Source organism: Daldinia childiae (genome assembly GCF_008694065.1).
Source record: "Daldinia childiae strain JS-1345 chromosome Unknown Scaffold8, whole genome shotgun sequence".
In the NCBI taxonomy this organism is placed as follows: Eukaryota; Fungi; Ascomycota; class Sordariomycetes; order Xylariales; family Hypoxylaceae; genus Daldinia; species Daldinia childiae.
In genome coordinates this window covers 629,224-650,702 of record NW_022984649.1, presented here as the reverse complement: position 1 = coordinate 650,702, position 21,479 = coordinate 629,224, and the positions used below count along the sequence as shown (strand labels likewise).

General features: G+C 46.1%; 5 protein-coding genes across 5 annotated transcripts; 2 read left to right on the top strand and 3 right to left on the bottom strand.

Annotated features, from left to right (window-relative positions):
• Positions 1-439: 439 nt before the first annotated feature.
• Positions 440-6,348, bottom strand: GL218_06946 (ATP-dependent DNA helicase II subunit 1; the record flags this gene model as incomplete). The annotated part of the gene is made up of 7 exons (XM_033583682.1): positions 440-1,388; positions 1,458-2,185; positions 2,236-3,083; positions 3,136-3,670; positions 4,308-5,582; positions 5,636-6,232; positions 6,289-6,348. 7 exons carry the CDS (start codon positions 6,346-6,348, stop codon positions 440-442), a joined length of 4,992 nt encoding a protein of 1,663 aa, XP_033433116.1.
• Positions 6,349-8,203: 1,855 nt separating this feature from the next.
• Positions 8,204-10,004, bottom strand: GL218_06945 (Bifunctional solanapyrone synthase; the record flags this gene model as incomplete). The annotated part of the gene is made up of 5 exons (XM_033583681.1): positions 8,204-8,917; positions 8,971-9,119; positions 9,156-9,374; positions 9,450-9,642; positions 9,819-10,004. The coding sequence occupies 5 exons, from the start codon at positions 10,002-10,004 to the stop codon at positions 8,204-8,206; spliced, it is 1,461 nt and encodes a 486-aa protein (XP_033433117.1).
• A 620-nt stretch (positions 10,005-10,624) lies between these two features.
• GL218_06944 (uncharacterized protein) lies at positions 10,625-13,147 on the bottom strand (the record flags this gene model as incomplete). Its single annotated transcript, XM_033583680.1, has 1 exon — positions 10,625-13,147. The coding sequence occupies one exon, from the start codon at positions 13,145-13,147 to the stop codon at positions 10,625-10,627; it is 2,523 nt and encodes an 840-aa protein (XP_033433118.1).
• A 2,414-nt stretch (positions 13,148-15,561) lies between these two features.
• On the top strand, positions 15,562-16,939 carry GL218_06943 (Ferrochelatase, mitochondrial; the record flags this gene model as incomplete). The annotated part of the gene is made up of 3 exons (XM_033583679.1): positions 15,562-15,807; positions 15,865-16,429; positions 16,482-16,939. 3 exons carry the CDS (start codon positions 15,562-15,564, stop codon positions 16,937-16,939), a joined length of 1,269 nt encoding a protein of 422 aa, XP_033433119.1.
• A 2,091-nt stretch (positions 16,940-19,030) lies between these two features.
• GL218_06942 (uncharacterized protein) lies at positions 19,031-21,072 on the top strand (the record flags this gene model as incomplete). The annotated part of the gene is made up of 4 exons (XM_033583678.1): positions 19,031-19,246; positions 19,310-19,383; positions 19,451-20,901; positions 20,957-21,072. 4 exons carry the CDS (start codon positions 19,031-19,033, stop codon positions 21,070-21,072), a joined length of 1,857 nt encoding a protein of 618 aa, XP_033433120.1.
• Between the last annotated feature and the right edge of the window lie 407 nt (positions 21,073-21,479).

Below are 21,479 nucleotides of genomic sequence, written 5' to 3'. Positions count from 1 at the left end.
ACCTAGTTAGTTACTTGATAAATATATGTTATACGCAACGGTCTATGAATTTCTGTACGAGGAAAATATCTCACTCCTTTAGGAGCTTGTTCAGCACTACAATGTACAATGAGCACGGATACTAGGATAGGCGATAAAGACCTCTAAAATACATCGCATAGTTAGTGGTATCGTTAATGTAGCTAGAACAGCTATCTAGGTACATAAAAGCTATAGCGCTTCCTAACGCGCTACATAGCTCGTTAGCATAACAATGCTAGTATCTGAGCCTAATGCCGCAGCTAATATATCATAGCATCCTTTTCCTGTCTTGGGGGTATAAACGTATTCCTTCATCTGTACAAGTATATAAATCCTTCGGTTGAAACCGTCGCCGTTCCGTAATAGCACATGTTCAAATAGACAAGACAATCGCCATCAAGGGTTATATAGACATGTCCTAATGTGTAGAGCCGTTGGCCCTTAGCAACTCGTATATGCTCTGATCGTCCGACCCAGACCCGTAATTGTGCCCAGGGTAGTTGGACACGTTAGATCTATGGCTGCTATACGCGGTCTGATTTGAGCTTGCGGTGCCGCCGTAGCCGCTGTTTCGGTTACTGCTGTAAGTGTTTTGGTTTGTACCGGCGCTACTATTATTGTTGGCGTTAAAGCGGTACCAGGTTTGCTGGGGTTGCTGATTCATGCTCGGCTGCTGTGCCGAGTAAGAATTATACGATTGAGGCTGGGATTGGGTATAAGGGGTATTCTGATGGGAAGTCCGCGACTCCGCAGAACTTGTGCCATAGTTATTAGAGGTGGATGCAGTAGTTGATGTCATAGGATAGCTATTGCTTGCTTGTGGTTGGGAGTGCGCTTGGCTGCCTCGAGCTTGTGAGGTGGGCCATTGAGAAGTTGCAGTACTGCTGCTGGTATTGTTGTTGTATCCGGATGATGAGTTGAGGGCTTGGGAGAGAGGGTCCGATGAACTTGTAGTCCGAGGATAATCATATGCCGGCGCTGAGGAATAGGACGCCGACGTTATAGCAGCTGCATGAGCCTGGTACGAGCCAGGCTCATATGCAATGCGAGTCGAACCCTGGTCGTTGTTTGCATTGCTATATTGGCTACTAGTTGCGTTGTCATAACGTGGATAAGGGTCATAGCTTGAAATCGAAGCTGATGTAGGCGTATTATAGGAGGCACTGACAGCAGCTTGCGGGGCCTGCGGAGGAGGGCGAGATGTGGATACAGCGGGCGTATCAGTCTGTGACCTATGGTCTTGTCGAGATCTTGCGCGAGTTGTAGTCTGGTATGGTGACCCCGTTGCAGGCGACGGCTGCCTCTGATTTTGCGCTGCGACATGCGATACGGCTGGTGGTTGTCTCATAGTGTCATTTGCCTGCTGTCTAACTTCTACGTCAGATTTACGTGACCTTGATCGTCTGGATGTTTGCTGCTGGGTCAATGTCGGTGACGCTGTAGTAGCATGCCCTATTGTGGAGGGGGAATTCCAATTGGGGGGGTGCTGCGGTATGGTAGGTGGTGGTACGGGTGTGGGTATCGGTGTTTGCTTATTTTGCGTGGTGGGAAGACTACGTCGGTTAGACGTGGGCGTGTTTTGCGCCTTCTGACTTGTTACTGGGACCGGTTGCGGAAAGGTTGAACCTGATGAGTTCTCAGCCTGATGGGATGATGTCGACGGAAAGACTAAATTAGCAGACTCGGATTGGGTTTCACGGGTTTGAGATTCTGGGAATGTTAAAGTTGATATTGCTGTCGGCCCGGTAGAGGGCTGCAGATTCTGGGGAAATGTGAGCCCATTGCTATGATTCTGATGGTAGTATTGCATTGTGGAAGGTTGTGTAGGAGGTTGCGTGGTAGCGGGAGGATGCTCAACAGGCCCCGACAAGATGTTTGGATCTGGGATGAATTCTTCATTATCGGGATCTGGGATCGGCGGGGAAATAGCAGGTCCTTGGTACTGCACTGGCATTTGTGTTGTTGGTATTTGCATTGGCAATGGTGTCTCCTGAGATTGCATCTGGGCCTGGAATTCTTCCCTTTCTCCAGGTAGGTCGGAATCTTCATTTTCAACAACCTCACCAGAAAGTATCGCTCTTTTCCGTCGTGGTTTCGGTGGTAAATAAATACATTGCACCTCAGCTGTAGTACATACAGAACAACTGGGATGTTCTTTAGTACACTATATTGTGTTAGTATTATATTTCTATTTAGTGATGAAGTACAAGTTACCTTGAGCTTCCTGTCTCTGCAAGTCTCACAACTTCCGCGTGTTTTCTTAGTCGTCAATTTCAGAGTCGAAGTTGTCGTTCCAATTTCGCCGCTCTGTTGTACTGACACTACTGCACCATCACCGATAGAAACTTCAGTTACTGCCCCGTCAACCTTTTTCTTTCGAGGACGCCTCTTCTTCGTTGGTGTCTCGGTTACCCCAGAAGTAGACGCCTGGCCCGATACAGTAGCAGGGGTTGCATTGGTAGATTGTTCTTCTGCGGGAGTTGAATTGTCATCTATATCATCTGGATGAACAATTCTTAACCTCGCGGGGCCATACGTAGCTAACATATCTAACGAAGTTGCCTGTAGATTTGGTGCCTGATTTGCAAATATGTTAAATTGCTCCTCCGAGAGTGTCGCAGGATCGATGTGTCTTCCATTAAGGAGATCTATCGCCGTTTGTCTACGGCGTTTAACTTCATCGGGGGGAACAATCGGAACCGATGCGACATATACACCGCCATGGTTCACAGCCTGCGATTCGGCAATGTTCTGACTATTTTGGCCATCCCCAGGAGGTTGCTCTTCCATCGGTGCTTCTGGTGCCTTTTCCTTCTTCCTTGAACGTTTCCTGCGGCTCCCTTCTTCGCCTTCCGCTGGTGGAGGTCGCTTAGCCCTTGGCGTTCTCTGGCTTCCCGTGCCGCCATTGTTGACGGGTGGGGGCGGTAGAGTAGGTGCTATAAGATCTACCAACTGCGCGACAGTCTTGTGTATAGGCGTGTGATCATATTTAACGATAACGGCTCTGGCAGATTTCGAAAAGGCAATCGTGAGAGTTCCGCGACAATCGAAGGCAGGACGAGCTATAATGAGGTCAGAGGCTTATCCACGCAAGATTTTAACATCTATACATACAGGCATTAATTGGATCCAAGCTGCCTGGCCCGCTATAGCTACCAATTACATGCTTCTCGATGTTCTTCGTATTCGCGCGATTCCATGCTTGTAGCGAGTCTTTGCAGATGTATGTGAACGTCCAACCTTGTGAATCCCGAGAAACTTTTCGTACTGTCCACGAACTATTATCTACAATTCCCATCGCACCGATGATATGCTTTGCGACAGCACGCTGGAGGATAGGGTCATCGCTGGGTTGGTTTTGTACTGTTTCGAAGGCATTCACGGATTGGGTAATAGGTTGGTGGTGCGATTGTTCGGTAGGGTTGACGACACTGTCAGCGGGGCTATTTTCGGTATCCGGATTCAAGTGAAAGACCACATTATGTCGAAACTCGAACGTAAAAGAGGCATGTTCTGCGCGCGTATCCGACGATCTGGAAGCGAGAAGACGGTGCAGTCGATCTTGTACATCTTGAACAGAATTGCATACCAGATTACCCCTGGTTGATTCCAAGAGGGCATCCATTCCGCCGATGACTCCAGGGCCGTTCTGTTATTCTCAGAAACCGCCGGCGGAATTAGGCGCGATGTAGATGGTGCGAAATGAACGAAAATAGATGCAGGTGGAGAGCTTGACTAAACGCGTTGGAGGTCGCGGCTCTGGGGCGACTTGCAGGTGGTTAGGTACTTAGGTACTAGTCCTAAATCCATACATGGTCTAGGTTAGGTAGTAGCCCTGTGGATGCAGCAGGTAAGGTTCCAGGCAACTGTTACCTGAGAACGCGGGGTTGATTATGTATTGATATTGCTGAAAAATTACGTATTACGTAAGGTTTAAGTATTAAATCACAGGTATTCAAACTTAAATACAAACTTAAGACAACCTGTGAGTTAGTTACATGTAGGTATAAAAATAGAAAAAAAATATCTGCCCAGTTAACTGAAGATCGCATTAACTTAGGTACTTAGGTACCTCCTCACCACTGCTCTTTAGTAGATGTAAGGGGAACTATAGCTGGGATACTCTCGGGTTTTGATAGCCTCCTAATTGTGTGAAATAGATCACTACCTAGGTACGTATCTCGCTAATCATCTACAAGTGATATCGTCCTTAAAGCCAAAGTCAGGCTTACACCTAGCCGCCTTAAACGCCGATAGCTACATAATTCAACTCCCTCAATTCATACATTATCTTCAATCCATTCCTCAAGCCTCTCGAGGAGGGTCTTTTTCAACCCCTTCGAATCAATCCCTCGGTCGTTCAAGATCGGTTTCAATTCAGCTACTGTCAGCTTTGACAAGGTGCCTTGTTCAAATCTTTCCTTTAGTTGTGCGTTATTCATCTCTGTACTACTACCGCCCGCTTTCGTTGCAGCTGCCTTCGATTTCTTCGCTGCTGGCCTAGGCTCATCATTCCCCTCATCGATTTCCATCTCCCGTTTGATAGCTTTAGCATCTCTAGCCATGCCTAAAACGTCATCCGCTGTCCGTGACCACTCTTGAATGTATGCACCACATCGGTTGTGGATCGCCTTATACTTGGGGACGGTCGCGTCGTCTGGTTTGTCAGGTACCTCTTCTTCTAGTGCAAGGGCTTGAAGAATTTTATAATGCCATTGAAGTGCGGGATTAGGATATCTTGATGGATTGTAGGTGGCAGTTGGCAGCTGCAAATTTCCAATAATCTTGTTCATCGTGTCAGTCAACTGGTTCGTGGTTCTGACGAGATTGGCCTGATCGGGGCCCTCGCGCAGGTCGTCAGCGTATGGAATTGGATAAAGCCATAAGCCAGCCGGTACGAAATCTATGCCCGACTTGCGGTCTGATTGCGCGGTAGAGGGAATAATAGCAACCAGCTGAGGGTTTCCATTTGTTCGAGCAATATGCCACGCAATGCCGATCTTTTTAGACCTGAGTAGTTTCTGCCACAATGCAGCGAAGACACGTGAGGACCCAACGTAACCTTCTTCGCTTGGGAAGATGAAGATGGATTTTTTGATAGATGCCCAAAATCCTAGCTGTGATCTGTCTTTGAACCCAATGATTCGGATTATTGGACCTCCAAATTCTTTGATGGATTTCTGCTCGTCTTCGCCAAAATAGACATATTCACCACCAAATTTATATGCTTTCTTGACTTCGCCTGTATGTACCGTCCTGGCACTATCTTCGGCAATATGGGCACTTTCGCCAACGGCAATCTGTGCTTTCTCACCATCTAGCCAAATATAACAGCTGCGTGCGGGGGCCTGCTTGTTAATGATGTTATACCCTTTAACCGAAATCTGAAGTCCGGGGCCCAGCTCAAGCGGCATATTACTGAAATATGCTCGCTTTGGAGTTTGTCTAGAATTTATATTTGAAGTTAACGAACTTAGAAGTGTCTGTCCGCTGCCAGACTTCGATGTGGATACCCTCCCAAGATGTGCTTCTTCGACGACTGGGTCTCGATAAACAATGTCCTAGGCAAGGTTAGTAAACGAGAATTATAATCAGATCTAAACGGGCGAATTACGTCGTAGAACTTGGTGAAATCAAACTTTTCGTCCTCACGAGTAATTGCGAAGAGTTCTATAGTGACACCTAAGTCGTATAGATCTTTGGCGAGACATGCTGCGTTTTCCCTAAGCTCTTTGCTTTCCTTATGAGGATCGTCATTGTCGGTGATAATGAAGAGTCTTCGGGATCCAAAGTTCGGTGCCTTGGTAGTGAAGAGATTATTCACTAAGAAAAGCAATCTTCCTATTACAACTCCTTCACTAGATGGTGTGAGAATCTCGTCGGCATCTTCCCCTCCTTCAAGAAGGTCTTTGAGATTCTTCACATCTTCAGCCGCGGGAATATCGAGGTCGGTATAGACATAGCAGTGCGGATAAGGAGGGTTCTCCTCATCTCGGTACTTTTTCTTTTCGGTGCCGAAGAGAATAATTCCCATCATATCTTTCGGGTTAGATATAATTCGCTGTTGTATCACTTGATATGCGCACTTCAGCGCAGCAAACACAGGAGGATCTTTGTCCGCCTTCTTGTCATTTGACTTAGGAGGTGGTCGTAACATTGAGTTGCTCACATCGATGGCGAAAATGAGAGCATCTTTCTGAGCTTTGAAGTCCTAATTGATAATTAACAAGAGGGACTAGAGTCCATATATTTAGATAAACGAAATACCTGTTCGCCAATCTCATCTTCTTCTTCCTCTTCCTCTCGTTTCTCATAGTGGTCTGCCATGGCGGATGATGAAACCTTCCCCGGTGAAGTTGGGTATAGAAATGGTCACATATGATTTAGGAAAATTAAGAATATATTTTTATTGTGTTTTTATATGGACATGTGTTGATGAATACCTAAATTAGGTATGAAACCTTACCTAAGGCACCTTTTAAACTTAGGCAGACATCGCGCTTAAACGCGTATGATTTAAAGAGGATTTTATGAAGTAATCGCGTTATCAGGTGATTTCCACAGAAACCTATAGATCTCAGGTGACCTCAGACTAGAAATTTGAAAATGGTTCGGGGGGAAGTACCTCCCCCAGCCACAACCCTCCCCAACCAATCACACCCCGGTACACCCCCCCGAAAACATTTTCCAATCTCTAGTCTAAGGCGACTCTGGACATTTTTCCCTCAATTGGTATACTTAGCAATAATAATTAAATCAATTGAAAATATAGTAAGTAAAATATTTATATATAAAATAAGTATTAATTTAATTACTTAAGTAGGTTATTATATATAAAACGTACGCGTTTCGGGTCAAAATTAGCTATAGTACCGGTCGCAACACCGGTCGCAACAAACGCTGTAATTTAAACGTCAAAGCCTATAACTTTATAACGCGATGTCTTATAAGCATGCAAAAAGGGTTAAAATGTCCGGGCAATTGAATAGATAGCCTCGGACTAAAAAATAAAAGGTATTTTAAACGTTGTTGTTGCCTATTGTGTTGTCGTCGATATAGTCTTATTAAAAGTCTCTAAATGTGTACCAGGTGCGGCTAAAAACCCCAGACGTCCCTAAGACTAGAGTTCGAGGAACGCCTCCCCCACGCCCCACAGATACAAACACACGGACCAAGGGTTTCGTGGCGCCTGTGGCGCCAACGAAGGGGGGGGAGGCGAAAGCGGGCTTCGCCCGCTTCCTCGAATTCCAGTCTTAGCACACTAAGATAAAGAGTTTCCATAAAGCAATGGCGGCGGGTGGAAGGCTAATGATGATTCCGACAATAGCAACTATTAATTCCGGTGATAAACTCATGAGGGGTAGCAGAAGGCTTTAGAAACGCCGTTTAAGCCGAGTAAATTTAGTACAAATAAGTTTGCGCAGGTGAAGGATGGGTATTTCTCAATGTATTGAATATTCAATACCTGTGACGCCCCTTTACATATTTACTTCCGACCTAATCAATGCTTCTCTTCTCATCTAAGCCTCCATCCGACCTGCCTAGCCTTGATCCGTAATCCGGGGGAGGTGATGCTGATTGGCAATAATCGGTGTTGATAAGTCTCAAGGAGCCCGAGATGACATCTATTAACAAGTAGATTCATTCTCTTTTGCTCTCATCCCACCTACTGTGCTCCCCACACCTATAAAATGACGGAGGTGGTACGCGCACGAATGGACGGGTGTATACATCTAATATCTGTAAGGCGCCTCACCCCACACTTCTAACATCCTGGGTGTGTACGTAGCGTGTCTGCAATAGCGTTTAGAAGCGGAGTGCGTTTGATATTAAATTTTAGTCGAGTTGGGCAGATTTGTGACCGGCCACGTACGGAAAATTGTATGCAGGCAAGGCGGGCGAGGGTTCTTGTCCCTTAATGAGACATATACTAAGTGACCTAGTGTTCCTCCTCAGGTTATTAACTGCTACACTCTGGTCAACTTGTCTTCGATGGATTGTATGTAAGGTCTGACCTTAAATATATGGCACTGTATACTACCTATACTACTACATCAGGCATTTAGAGGCCTAGAGAGATATGCGCGTGTAACGAGATGCCATACGAAGATAATATATACCTGGATAATTCCGCCAAATAAGTATATTATGCCTCCCTCTTCGAAATTAGCATAGATTCAGGCTAAGCAAGTAGTTTGAATTCTCCAGGGAAACTGTTCTGGAATAGCCCATAAGGATCATACCTGCGGCTAACTTCTTGCAAAAACCTCTTATTTTCCTCGCCATATAACGTAAACGGATCCTGAAAACTGGATGTATAGTTCAAGTAGACATACGGAACTATTTGGCCGCGGCGCTCTGCATCCTTCTCAATATCACCCAAAGCCTTCTGGAGAACAAGTATGATATTTTCATCGCCTTCCTTGTTCTTCCAGTACGTCAGCAATAGAACCGAAATCAACGAATCTCCAGCATTAAGACCCAGCACGTTTCCCCCTAGTTCCTCTGTCTTCCGCAGAACAGAGTTGGGGTAGCCGTCCAGCGTCAAACAGAGTGTGATTCCCTCTACTGGCTTCAGGTGTTCGATGGCCTTTGAGTATATTTCGGCGGCAGCAAGCAGAGTATTTTTGTCAGCTCGTACGGTGCAGTTCATGTAAGCGCAGCATACGTGCTCTTGCGATGCCATAGCATGTTCGGTAGCGCCTTCTACCAGGGTCATGATCCTAAGCGAATTGAGACTGCCTACCTGATTCTCAACGGTCGTGAACGGTTCGAGCATGGGCGGGACACGGGCTTTTCCGGTGGTCTCGCCTTTAGATCCGTACACCGAAGCGGCATCGGGCCCGGTGTAGTAGATCTCGTTTAGCCCCATCATAATGCCACCGAATTGCTTCGACTAGCCATGATACGGGTGTCGGCTGAAGCGTCTGGCTTGCGAAGTTTGTTCACCATAGCTTCAACTTGCCTCGAATAGTTATCACCCGTAACCGCGTAGAGGATGAAGCCTCCCCAAAAAGAGCCCTGGGGACAGGTGCGAAGGTCGAAACGCGTGACGACGCCGAAGTTGTTGCCGCCCCCTTTGAGAGCTCTCCATAGGTCTAAGTTATCCGTAACGTTAGCCTAAACAATCTCACCCGAGGCGAGGACTACTTGGAAATTGACCACATTATCGCAGATGAAACCTTCACGCGTAAAGAAGAAAAAAAGGCCACCGAAGAGCGCGAGACCACCAATGCCGCCCTTAACAGATCGACTACCCCCTACGCTAAGTCCTACAGCTTGCACTTTCTCATAAGCCGGACCCCAGGTTACGCCAGCGCCCACAGACACGATACCCTCATCGGGCTTAAACTCTATATCGGCAAGACGACTCAAACTCAGAGTAATCCCGTCGTCGATATTCGAATAGGCTTCAAGCGATTGTTAACCTACACCGCGGATAGCGAACTTCGCTTTATTGGCCTTGATAATGCGGAGAAACTGCGCGATGTCTTCCGCACTATTAGGCTCGAAGATGGCTGCTGGCGTATGTTCGCGTTGCCGGATAGAAAGATATTCGTAGTTCAAGCGACTGTAGGCCTCGGTGCCTGGCAAAGCAACCTGGTCGCTTGTAAAGGTCTGCTGGAGGTCGTCAAGAGCTTGCTTGCAGTATTTTATATATGCAGTTGGTACGGGGCTTCTGCAACTCTGCGAGCACAATGCGTTTCTGCTACAGCCGCCATCAAAGAGTCGACGCCATAGTCTGACACAGGCCTGCTAGTGTCTACGTTATCCGACCTCACGTCCAAAGCGCGTACGAGTTTGCCCTTAAACGCGTCGGCAGCTTCGTGTCGATCGTCGTGCGATGTAGCCACGAGGAAGCGCGCTCTAGCGCTTTGCGTTTGCGACACGGGTGTGATATCATTCTCTGCAGGGCCATTGCTGCTACCGGGGACATACCTAAATGTCTCCAAGAGTGGGCGACTCATTGACGATGGGACCATCTCGCCGGGCCGAGTTAAATCCGGTGGTGTTACGGTTCCAACGAGCAACTAGCTGGAATTGAAGCTTGATCTACCGTTTACCGTTTCCTCCCGTTATGTTTGATGTTGAACACCTAGCCGGATCGCAGAAATGATCGAGTACTGCGAGCAAGTCTGCAGCTCGGACCCCTACAATATCATGTGCCGCCTCCCACTTACGCCTGTAGTCTGCACGCTCGCTAACGATGCCGGCATCAATCAACCAGCCCGAGACCGAGATACCTTAGTACCTACCTGGTAAGGAGTGTTTCACATCGCCTTCGCAGATATAAACGATAAGCGTTAATGAATTACCTACACTATGTAGGTAGATATGATTTACGTCAAGGCGATCCTCGAACACAATTGAAGATTCTGTTTTATTAGAAATTTCAGATAGAGAGTAAAGAAATATTCATTAGACTATCATCACCCTTCCCTGCCTCATACTAGCACATATCAACGTCTGTGAACGCACACCTACCTTCCTCGTTAAGATTCATGAAACGAAGCGCAAACCCAAAATTTGTGGTGGAACCAAGGCTGCTAACCAGAGCCATATCAATCGTGTCGGCACACGCTGCGTGTCTCTCATATCTGTCTTAGATGATAACTTCAACAACAACGTCAACAACTTCTACAACTTCTACAACTTCTACAACTTCTGCAACGACTTCTGCCACTTCCGCAACCTCGGCAACCTCGGCAACCTCGGCAGCCTCTGCGGCTTCAGCAGCTTCTGCGGCTTCAGCAGCTTCAGCAGCTTCTGCAGCTTCTGCAGCTTCTGCAGCTTCTGCGGCCTCCGCGGCCTCTGCAGCTTCCGAGGTCTGCGCGGGTATCTCACCGGGCTCGACAACTTCTCCGCTTGGGTTCAGCTCCGAGCCTTCGGCCTCCACGGCCTCCTGCTCGGCCGTGCCGCTCTCGACGTCCTCGCGGGCCTTCTCCAGCGCCTCTTGGTTCTCCGACGTGGGGTTGTTGAACCACTTGATCAGCGCGTTGATGGACTTGACCACCAAGTCGCCCAGCACGAACGTCGCGATGCCGACCGCTAGGTTGCTGGCCAGCGCCTTCCACATCGCCGCCGTCGCCGCGTCCGCCGACGCCGTGTCCGGCGAGTCCGAGTTCCCGATCTGGCCGAAGAAGTTGGCCGCGGCGGGCGTCGACTGGTCCCTCTTCCAAAACTTCCCCGAGAACTGGTTCCCGGTCGTCGGGTTCTTGTCGGTCGACGCCGCGTTGTAGTAGAACGAGAGGCAGACGCTGTTCGCGTTGCCGTCGGCCGACGACCAGCTGATCGTCTCGTCCTGGTACGTGTAGTTCTTGATCGTCGTGCCGTTGTACGTCACCGTCGGGTTGAGGTCGTCCCCGGTAATCGCTACGTTTCCGGCCTTGGACCAGGTGCCCGAGGAGGATTTAAGATAGGTATGGTAGGTATCCTTCCAATTGGAAATCGGCGTTGGCTTGGCTGGGGGCGTTGGGCCAGGCGGCGATATTTCTCCAGTCTTGCCAAGGGTGTTATTCTTTGTAGGCTTCGAGGCGCCTTTAAGCCAGTACAGGCCGTAGAACTGTGGACCGATGTACGCGTCGGCGGCCAAGGGCTTGCCATCGTCGTTGGTAAGCAGCTGGAAGTGAAGCATGGCAGACGAGGGGATTTTATCGTCAGCTTCCCAGCTCAGCTGGCTTGAGGTATACGTGAAATCCTCGATCGAGACGCCGTCAACCTTGACGACTCCGCCCTGAATAAGAATCTGCGGTCCGGCTTTGCCATCCACATTAGTGACATACTTCCCGTCGTAGCTGTCCAAATTGCGTGCCAGCTCCCGCTGGTAGGCGTCCCCGATTGCCTGCGGGGTTGTGTCGTAGCCTTGGCCCTGCAGCCACTCGGTAATCCTATCGAAGCCATCGAGTTTGTCGCTGTTTTCCTTCAGAACCTGCGCGTATTGTGTAGCCAACTTGGGGTCGCGGAACTCCGCCTGGACGAACTGCGTCGCGATTTCATCCACCGAGCTCTTCAGGGCTAGGCGGATCAGCCCGGTGCTGCCATACCGAAGAGCCTTCTCTTCCGACTTTGTGAGGCCGTCGATACGTGCGATGAATTTCTCTCTTGAGGAGCGGAACTTGGAGACCTCCTTCGGATTCAGAGCCAGCGATTCGAGGGCTTGATACATGGCTGGTGATGCTCGGGTCTTATTATAATTAACAGGTTGCTTGTGGCTGTCGAGGGCCTTGACGGCCGCTATCTCGCGTGGGCCGTAGGGCTCATCGATAGGAAAGGGGCCGAAAGAGGCACTGGTCGTCGGCCTCGTGATTAGCCCGAGAGACTTGGCTACTGCCTCGTCCGGCTGTAGTAGTACCTTAGGTGGCAGATAGAAGGTGGAGATGCCGGTGATACTCTTGGCCACCTGCGGCTTCTCCAAGTCCTTGATCGTAAGTCGATCTTTGATCGGGGAGGCAAACGTCAGCTGGGATGCCACGTAGTGCACCACAGTGTGGTCAGGACCATAGATCTCCCACAGGCGCCGGACGAGAACTTGGAATTTGGTGTTCTTGAAACCTTTGAAGTTGAAGCCCAGGTCGCCGACCGCGCCCACCTGGAAGATGATGACGTGGCAGTCCTTTGCAATGGGGCGTTTCCGCAAGAGCACATCCGTTGCCTCTAGGGTTTGGCATCCTGGACGAGAGGGGTCAATGAGGAGGTCGGCATAGAGACAGTCCTCTGCGGACACGCCAGGCAGCATGGTGGCATCATAGCCCTCTCTAATGGCAATTCTTGCCGCACGGTGCGAAGGATTCACGAAGACGCCTGGGTGTCCGTAGAAGACCCCGACTACGTAGAAGCCCTTGCGCACCTCGCGAAGTATGGTCTCTGCCATCTGAGTGTACGTTTGATTGCGCGGCTTGCCATCGTCGTACAAGTTGTAGAGGTCGACGGCGTTCTTGTTGTGGCGTTCGATGAAGGCATCGGTCCCGGGGTCTGCTACACAGTAAAACACCTTATCCGCGTGCTCGATATGAGCCACGGCTTCCAGGGTAAACTGCGAGATGCTTCGAATCCCCGACCCGACGATCACCAGCTTCCCAGGGCGAAAGCCATGTGAAGCCGGTCTAGGGTGCTTGGTTTTGTTCATTGCAACAGCTGATTGAAATAGTGCACGATTGTATGATCAAGGCTCTTTGACGACGGAGCAGAATATTGTGGAGTAGTAGCTGAGGGCAGTGGTAATAAAATATTGGGATAAAATATCTTACATATGGCCCGACCATATGGCTCTTTTTAACTACCTAGGTTCGCTGGGATACAAGTATGTTGGATTTAAAAGATTATTAGATTACCTCGTTGAAGGTTTTTTTTTCTCTTAGAACCAAAGATACCCGAAAACAGTTGCCGTAATCTCTAAGTTCCCCGAGATACATGATATGTCTTCGATTGAACACAAACCTCTGTTACATCTCGAATTGCCTACAGGAGAGATCTACAAGATGTAGCTAGATCAAAGACCATATTTGGAAGAACGTCGCTTGAAAATATCTGTTACCAACCGTCGTGTTCGATGCCTCAACCCGTTATGGCGGGGTTACCACGTCTCAAGATGAGAATATTAAGGAAAAGGTCACAACACGTGGACGATTCTACTGGCTTGGGAAGAAGCTCTTTCTTCGGGCAACAGCAGCTCTCGTTTCTCTCGTGCCTACATCCGAGTCGGGGATAAGTTCGATTCATTGTTGCTTATATAAGATATCAAAATGGTAGCTCTAAAATCTGAGGGCATCTATCTGCGAGGCTACACAATAGATATTTCTGATCATCGAGGCCATAAATACGGCCTGTTGACTCGATTCTTACCCCCTCCTCGGGGTCCTGCTTAAGCGAGATTACTTGAAGTGTACCCCAGGTAACTTTGGTTGCGACATGATCCAATGCTTTTCTCCTTTATATACCTTGATTACCTTGGTAACATACATAGCTAGGTACTTCTAAGTGCAGTAGTTCTTGCTAATATTGCAGCCGAAATAAAAAATGGTGCAATACCTAGCTTATTACGTATTAGGAGCCAAGGATATGGAGTAAAAAGTTAAGCTTAGCTATAAAAAAGAAAACAATTGTAGATTTTAGCTAGTTATAAGTTTACTATGTTAGGTTTAAAGTTTTATTATTAATGGTGTTATGGTTTAAGGTTTAATAATGACTATTGCTATTGGTACACCCAGTACATTCAAATACATCCCACCCATTTTCAACTCCTACTACATCAACCCTCATAACTTATTCAATCCCGCATTTCAACATATAAAACTTATATCGCTATTTTCGCCTCAATTAGAGCTATCTAATGATATAAGTTTCTATTAGATGCATGCGTTATTCCAAAAGTTATTCGAGTATGTATATTGGTGGTGGTGGCTCTTGGGGAGACCACGTGATACCCTTTCGCGCGGTCGCATCTGCGTTCAATTGAATGATATATATTCGAATAACTTTTGAAATAATGCATGCATCTTGTCGATACCTATATCATTAGAAAGCCCTAATTGAGGCGAAACTATCCATGTAAGTATTATTCATTAAATTGCTGGATTGAATAGGTTGTGAGGGTGGATAGGTTAAAATGTGGTATATTTAATTTAATTGAAAAAATTGGTGGGGATGTACCTGTTGTACAGGGTGTACCAATAGCAATAGTCTTATTTTAAATTAAAAATTAAAAAATAGTTTAAAAAGATATACCAGGATATAATTGGTTAAAAAAGGGTATGGCTAAAAGAGGTAGGCATGCCCATTATGCGCATAATAGATCTATTATGCAACATTATGTATAATGCGAGTATTATGTACATAATACGTGAAATATAATGCGTTTATTAGGTAATCAACTTAGAAATTTTTTTTTGCCTCAATTCGTAGTTTTTGACAACTAAGTCAACACTTATTTTAACCGCCAAAATTACTAAATTAGGTCAAAATGCCTCCTCGAGATGATATAACGTTAATTAAAAACTCGCTGCTTGCAAACATTGTCAAAAGCAGTTGTATGCCGGGTCAGGTTTACATAATCTACGAAAACATTTGACCCAATCTAATCCCGATTAAGTATTAGTGCGTCGGATAAACGGGGGTGTCTAATCCGTTATGCGCATAATAGATCTATTATGAAATATTATATTTTATTATGCGTTATTATACGCTAGGCGTATAATAAAATTCGCATCCCTAAAAAGAGGTACTTTCCCTTGAACTATTTTCAAATTTCTAGTTTGAGCTAGCTGAGATAAAGTTGGACTAATAGTCCACTGTAACACTTTCTATTTGCTAAGCAATTGATCATGTTTTATTGGCTCTTTAACATTAATCGGACACTCGGTCCCGGTCCCTCGGAGAGCCGGCCCCGAGCATTTCGTCATTGATTGGTGAACTTTTCGAGGCTAGGTAACTAAGATCTACCTGTCCTGTTAGAGGCACCCATGCTTTTTACTTAAATAATTTCAAGAAACATTCCATGCCTTTTTGCCGTCGAACTATCATAAAGTAATGAGTTCGCGCAATATGGCAGCACGCCATTCTATTGTGCAGCTTGCGCGCAGAGCAGCTGGTACTGCTACTGCTAATTCTACACCATTACACATCCAGCCATTGAAAAATAGTATCCTACAGACGAGATCATTCGCAACACCAGTGCCCCCTGTCACACAAAATGCGACAGGATCAAAAGGCCCAACGGCCATGGTTTTCTTAAATATGGGCGGTCCATCTACGGTAGATGAAGTTGGCGACTTTCTAAGCCGCTTATTTGTACGTTTTATTTCGTCTAGTACTATGCGTCTCGGTGTATATCTAACATATAAGTAGGCAGACGCCGATCTAATACCATTAGGACGACTTCAAAACTATATAGGCCCCCTCATTTCAAGCCGAAGAACTCCGAAGATCCAGAAGCAATATGCAGAGATTGGTGGTGGTTCCCCAATTCGAAAATGGTCAGAATATCAAAACGAACATATGTGCAAGATTCTCGACCGAATATCGCCCGAGACAGCGCCTCATAAACCATATGTCGCATTTCGCTACGCAGACCCTCTAACTGAAGAAATGTATAACAAATTGCTGGCGGATGGCTTCGGAAACGGCAAAGGAGGAAGAGCTGTGGCGTTCACACAATATCCTCAATACTCTTGCTCTACAACGGGAAGCAGTCTCAATGAACTATGGAAATGGCGGCAACGATTAGAAGGAAAATCCGGACCGGGTGCGATTCAATGGAGTGTCATTGATAGGTGGCCGGTACATCCGGGATTAGTGGAGGCATTTGCTAGCAATATTGAGAAAACGCTGGCAGAATATCCAGAAGACCGACGGAGTCGAGTCGTTCTATTATTCTCAGCTCACAGCTTACCAATGACGGTAGTTAATCGAGGTAGGGAGTACACACATTCGTCTCAAGCCATCTCAACTAACAGTTTTTTCAGGTGACCCATACCCTGCCGAAGTTGCCGCAACAGTATACGCCGTCATGCAACGACTAAAGTTCTCTAACCCTTACAGATTATGTTGGCAGTCACAGGTCGGTCCTCAACCGTGGTTAGGTCCTCAAACCCAGAGCTCGGTTGAGGAATATATCGCCAAGGGACAAAAAGACCTCGTTCTTATCCCCATTGCGTTCACTTCTGACCATATAGAAACACTCTTTGAGCTCGACAAAGAGGTAATAGGAGAGTCTGGTCACACGGACACAGTTAAACGAGTAGAAAGTCTTAACGGTAATCCCATCTTTATTGATGCTCTCGCAAACCTTGCGAAGAGTCATTTGGATAGTGGCGTTGCATGCTCGTACCAGATGGGCCTGAGATGCCCTGGTTGCAAGAGTGAGCGGTGTACCGAGTCCAAGAAGTTCTTTGCCTCGCCAGAAAATGCCTTTGCAGTATAGGATATGCAATTATTTTCTCGAGAATCATCGTACTCATTAAAACATCAATACATTTGTAACTGATTTTTTTCAGTACGCGAAAATGACTCAACCTAATTTAGTATTGGCCAACTAGGCACTTATTTGGGTGTGTTATACAAATTGTGTCGGATTGGGGAATCAGTCGGTTTTGATTAAATAAACCCGACGACTCCCAGTTTATGTATTAAAATTATAAATAAGCGACGTTCAAGACTCAACTATTCAACATATGTGACAAGAAGCTTTAGAGATATATCGCCATTTCAAGCAACCTCCCTTGTCTACCTCTTACATGTGCCTAATTATATATGAGTTGATGGGTATACTAGGGGTACGTTAGGTAGGAAGGAAAGCTGGGTCTAGTATACCGGAGTTTGGAAATCTGCCGGTTGTCGGATCTTGCTGGACCCCGAAGTCCTGCACCCCACGAACACCTGCGTCATCGATTTGCTGGCGATAGCTTCGATAAGTTGAGCATATCTTCCCACTCTGCCTACTTCATAACCTACCTGCATTGGACTTGATGTGAAATTTAGTAAACAATGCCTTCTCTTCTTAATTCGTCCATCCTCTTTTATTATTGCCTTCGCATATTAAGAGTATACACTGACATACAGGTTACTATTTACCATGAGAATTATGTATGTACGTAAGTCTCTTGGATTAAGATCCTAGATAAAAGATAAGATTACGAAGTATACCTCATTGTACATATTCAGGGACATTATTGCCCTGACAGAAGGGCGTCAAAAAAGGTGGCGCTTCCTACCAAAATATACCAAAAACACTCTAACTTCTAACGGCTATAATTCAGCCAATTTAAAACTAGATTGATTATGGAATATACTATTCGATAGCCCTGATAATGGCCTATTTTACTATATTTTTCATTTAGTCTAAGATTGGGAAATAAGCCTTTAAATAGAGGTGGTTTTATATTAATATTTAATACTTTTACAATAATAATATAACTTATAATTACGTACTAACTTAGGTTGATATAAATAATAAAAAAATCATCTAATTATAATTTAATAGCTTAATTTTATTATAATAATTTATTTTCATTTTTAAAGGTAGGTTTGGGTATAGAATAACTTTTTGAAATATAATACTTTTGTATGCGTTGGTAGTGGGTGCGCCACCTTTTTTGACGCCTTTCTGCCTGATTAGATCTAGGAACTGCTAGGATCCTTAACACCCTTCCTATCATATCACGCCACGGCCTCCACCTCCGACAATACTTGTACCTACTACATTATTAGGACTTTAATAGGCTATATATGTATTGCATCTCATCTATTGTCTCGCTCCAATTACGAATACATATTGAAATACACGACTAGCGTATTATAACCCATAATTAAATATAATAATGCATAATAGATCAAATATGCGTATAATAATAAAAACGCCACTCCTTATCCGATACTAATGTCTTTGGTCAATGTTGTATATAATACCACGCTCATGGCATAGAATGAACGGGTCCATCGATCCACTGATCCACCCAATCCCAAAGATACGGGATTCAACTGATAGATAGTCTAATATAACCCACACGTAACTTTCGCATCACTTTCTCTAACGCTTAGCGTTGGCATTTTTCGGCCGTTGGATTGTCGAGACACCCGAGATCAAGCAAGCCCAAGCTCTAATTGGAATCCTAACTACACATCATCAATGTAGAGACCGACCAATAATATCTTAAACACTTATAATATAACTTTCGGCATGGAGCTTCTCTCCACCTTTCCCTACTCCCTCTTCCTAAACCCTTTAGGTCAATGACAGACCTCCATCGGGTTCCAAATTACAGATACCATCAAAGCAGAGGAGATCGCCTTACATCTGATTATATAGTTCTCTATTCGGGCGTTCCAGTTAGTGTAACGGCGCATCAGCAAATCATTCCGGAGTCCGTCGGTCGGTACCAGGTCACACTACAGAGCCCGTCAAATACTCCGGCACATCCGGTTCATTATATCATATTTGACCGTGCTAGATATTTGGGTTGTTGAACAGCTCTTAGAACTAGCCCGGAATCCGCGCAACAGGCCCGCAGCCAAAATGACGAGCAATGCGCAACCAGTTAAAAGAGACAGTAGGCCGATCTTACTTATAGACGAAGAGGCGGACCAATGGGAGGGAGCAACGGAAACAAGTCCGCTGGTCGGCGCAAGCACAAATAATAATACGATAGAAGATAACGGGAATGGGAAGAGCCAGGGGAGTTGGATAGGACATGAAGATTTCGCCGATTTCCCATGGTGGCGGATACCATCGGTACGTTGTATACAGATGAGATGCAAAGAAACTCCAACACTCCAACAGCTAATTTGGAATTAGGTATACTGGCTTCTGGCACCATATCTTCTGTTTTCTCTTGCATTTGGTGGTATCATCGTACCGAAGCTCAATTTGTAAGCCATACAACTCCAGCGCGCTTCCATTAACAACAGTCGCTTACTAGAACATTACTCTATTTAGAATTGTCCAGTTAATATGTCGTATTCACTTCACCGACCGCCAGCAACTTGAACCAAACTTTATAAACCCATTAGGACCTTTAGGCGCCGATAATGACTTATGCACTAGTGGTCCAGTCCAAAAGAAGGTCGCTGCTTTCACACTTATACTAAGTGCTCTTACCGGTGCCTTAAGCGCGATCACGGCACCAAAAGTAGGAGCACTATCTGATCGGTACGGCCGAAAACGCCTGATGGTGATGGCATCATGTGGCGGTTTAGTCAACGAGTGTATCACTATCTTGGCTGCAAAGTTCCCAGATACCGTCAGCTACCAATGGCTGATCCTAGGCGCGTTCTTCGATGGCATGACGGGTTCCTTCACGGCGGGCAGCATATTAACTAACTCGTATACAAGTGACTGCGCACCTCCATCCAAGCGCGGAGTACATATTGGCTATCTACATGCTTGTCTATTTACTGGATTGGCTTTTGGACCTCTGATTGCTGGTTATTTCGTTAAATGGACGGGTTCGTTAATATCGATATTTTATGTCGTCCTAGGTTGCCACTCAGCTGTTATCCTATATTTCTGGTTTATTCTTCCCGAGTCAATGTCAAAGAAACGTCAGCTGGCCGCACGCGAGAAGCATCGTGCTGAAAACGAAGCCGCAGCCATAGAACTTAGATCCGGACTTCCAGATTCAGTTCAGGTCTTCATTGGACCACGGGCTGCTTCTTTTGTCGACGATCATATGGGAACTTGGCTCCCCGCAATTCTGAGCGCCAACCCATTTGCTCCCTTAAAAATATTAGTCCCTAGTGGGAGAGATAATGGTCCCCTGCGGCGGAACTTGATTATCCTTGCTCTTATCGACACGATGCTCCTGGCTGCCGCGATGGGTGCTGGTACTATTATTGTACTTTACTCTGAACACATCTTTCACTGGGACACTCCGGAAGCCTCGAAGTTTGTATCAGTGGTCAGCTTGGCGCGCGTTGTCATCCTCCTCTTCATACTCCCAGCCATCAACTACGTATTCCGTGTCCTGCCACTACGTCGCCGAAGGCGTGAGAGCGGCGACGTGAATGTGGTGGAGAAAAGCTCCGGTGCCGATAACCTAGATGTATGGCTCCTACGCTTTGCTCTCCTCAGTGATGCTGTAGGTATCTGTGGCTATATATTTGTGCGTTCCGAAGAATTTTTCGTCCTCTGCGGTCTGGCTACCGCATTTGGCGGCTTAGCAAGTGCCACTATCCAAAGTGCGATCACGAAGCATGTTCCAGCTCAGCGCGTGGGCTCCCTACTGGGAGCTATTGGTCTGTTACATGCGCTCGGGAGGGTTATTGCTCCTGCGCTTTTCAACGGCATCTATGCTGCAACAGTCGAGACTTTTCCACAGGCTTTCTTCGTCTTGTTGGCTTCGCTGTTCGGATTGGCGATACTCGGAAGTTTCTTCGTGAGACCTCATCGTAAGTTTCACTCTACCTGATGTCTTAAGGCTATAGCAACTAATTTTCTTAATAGTGCATTTGAAAGATGACGGCTATATCGCCGTACCAGTTCGAATCCCCGGTGATACCCAGGACCCAAATATCATGTCTGATGAAGAGATTATTGGTGATTCCTTACCACGGGTTTAAACGACTTATTATATCGATATAATATCACATGCGGCAACCCTTTATATGTACGAAAGGAAATATGTAAGTAAAATATCGTTGACGTCTGGGTCGTATGACTACCCCCATATGTGACATTTTGGATGATATATATTATACCTATGTAGATATATTTATATGTACGAATTTCAAATTAGTGCCAGTGTGAACATCTTCGGCTTGCCTTGCGCTGATATATATAATTTGGTTAATTTTAATTTATGTTATATTACTGTCTGTTGAATATTTTGGTAGTCTCATACCTTAAGGTAACAAGATTTACTTAGGATTCGAATACAAAGACACAGTTTTACGCGCGGGCGGCGATATAATATACTTGAACAGTATCGATTTCGCACATAACTCCTGATCCCAAATCCAGTACCGTC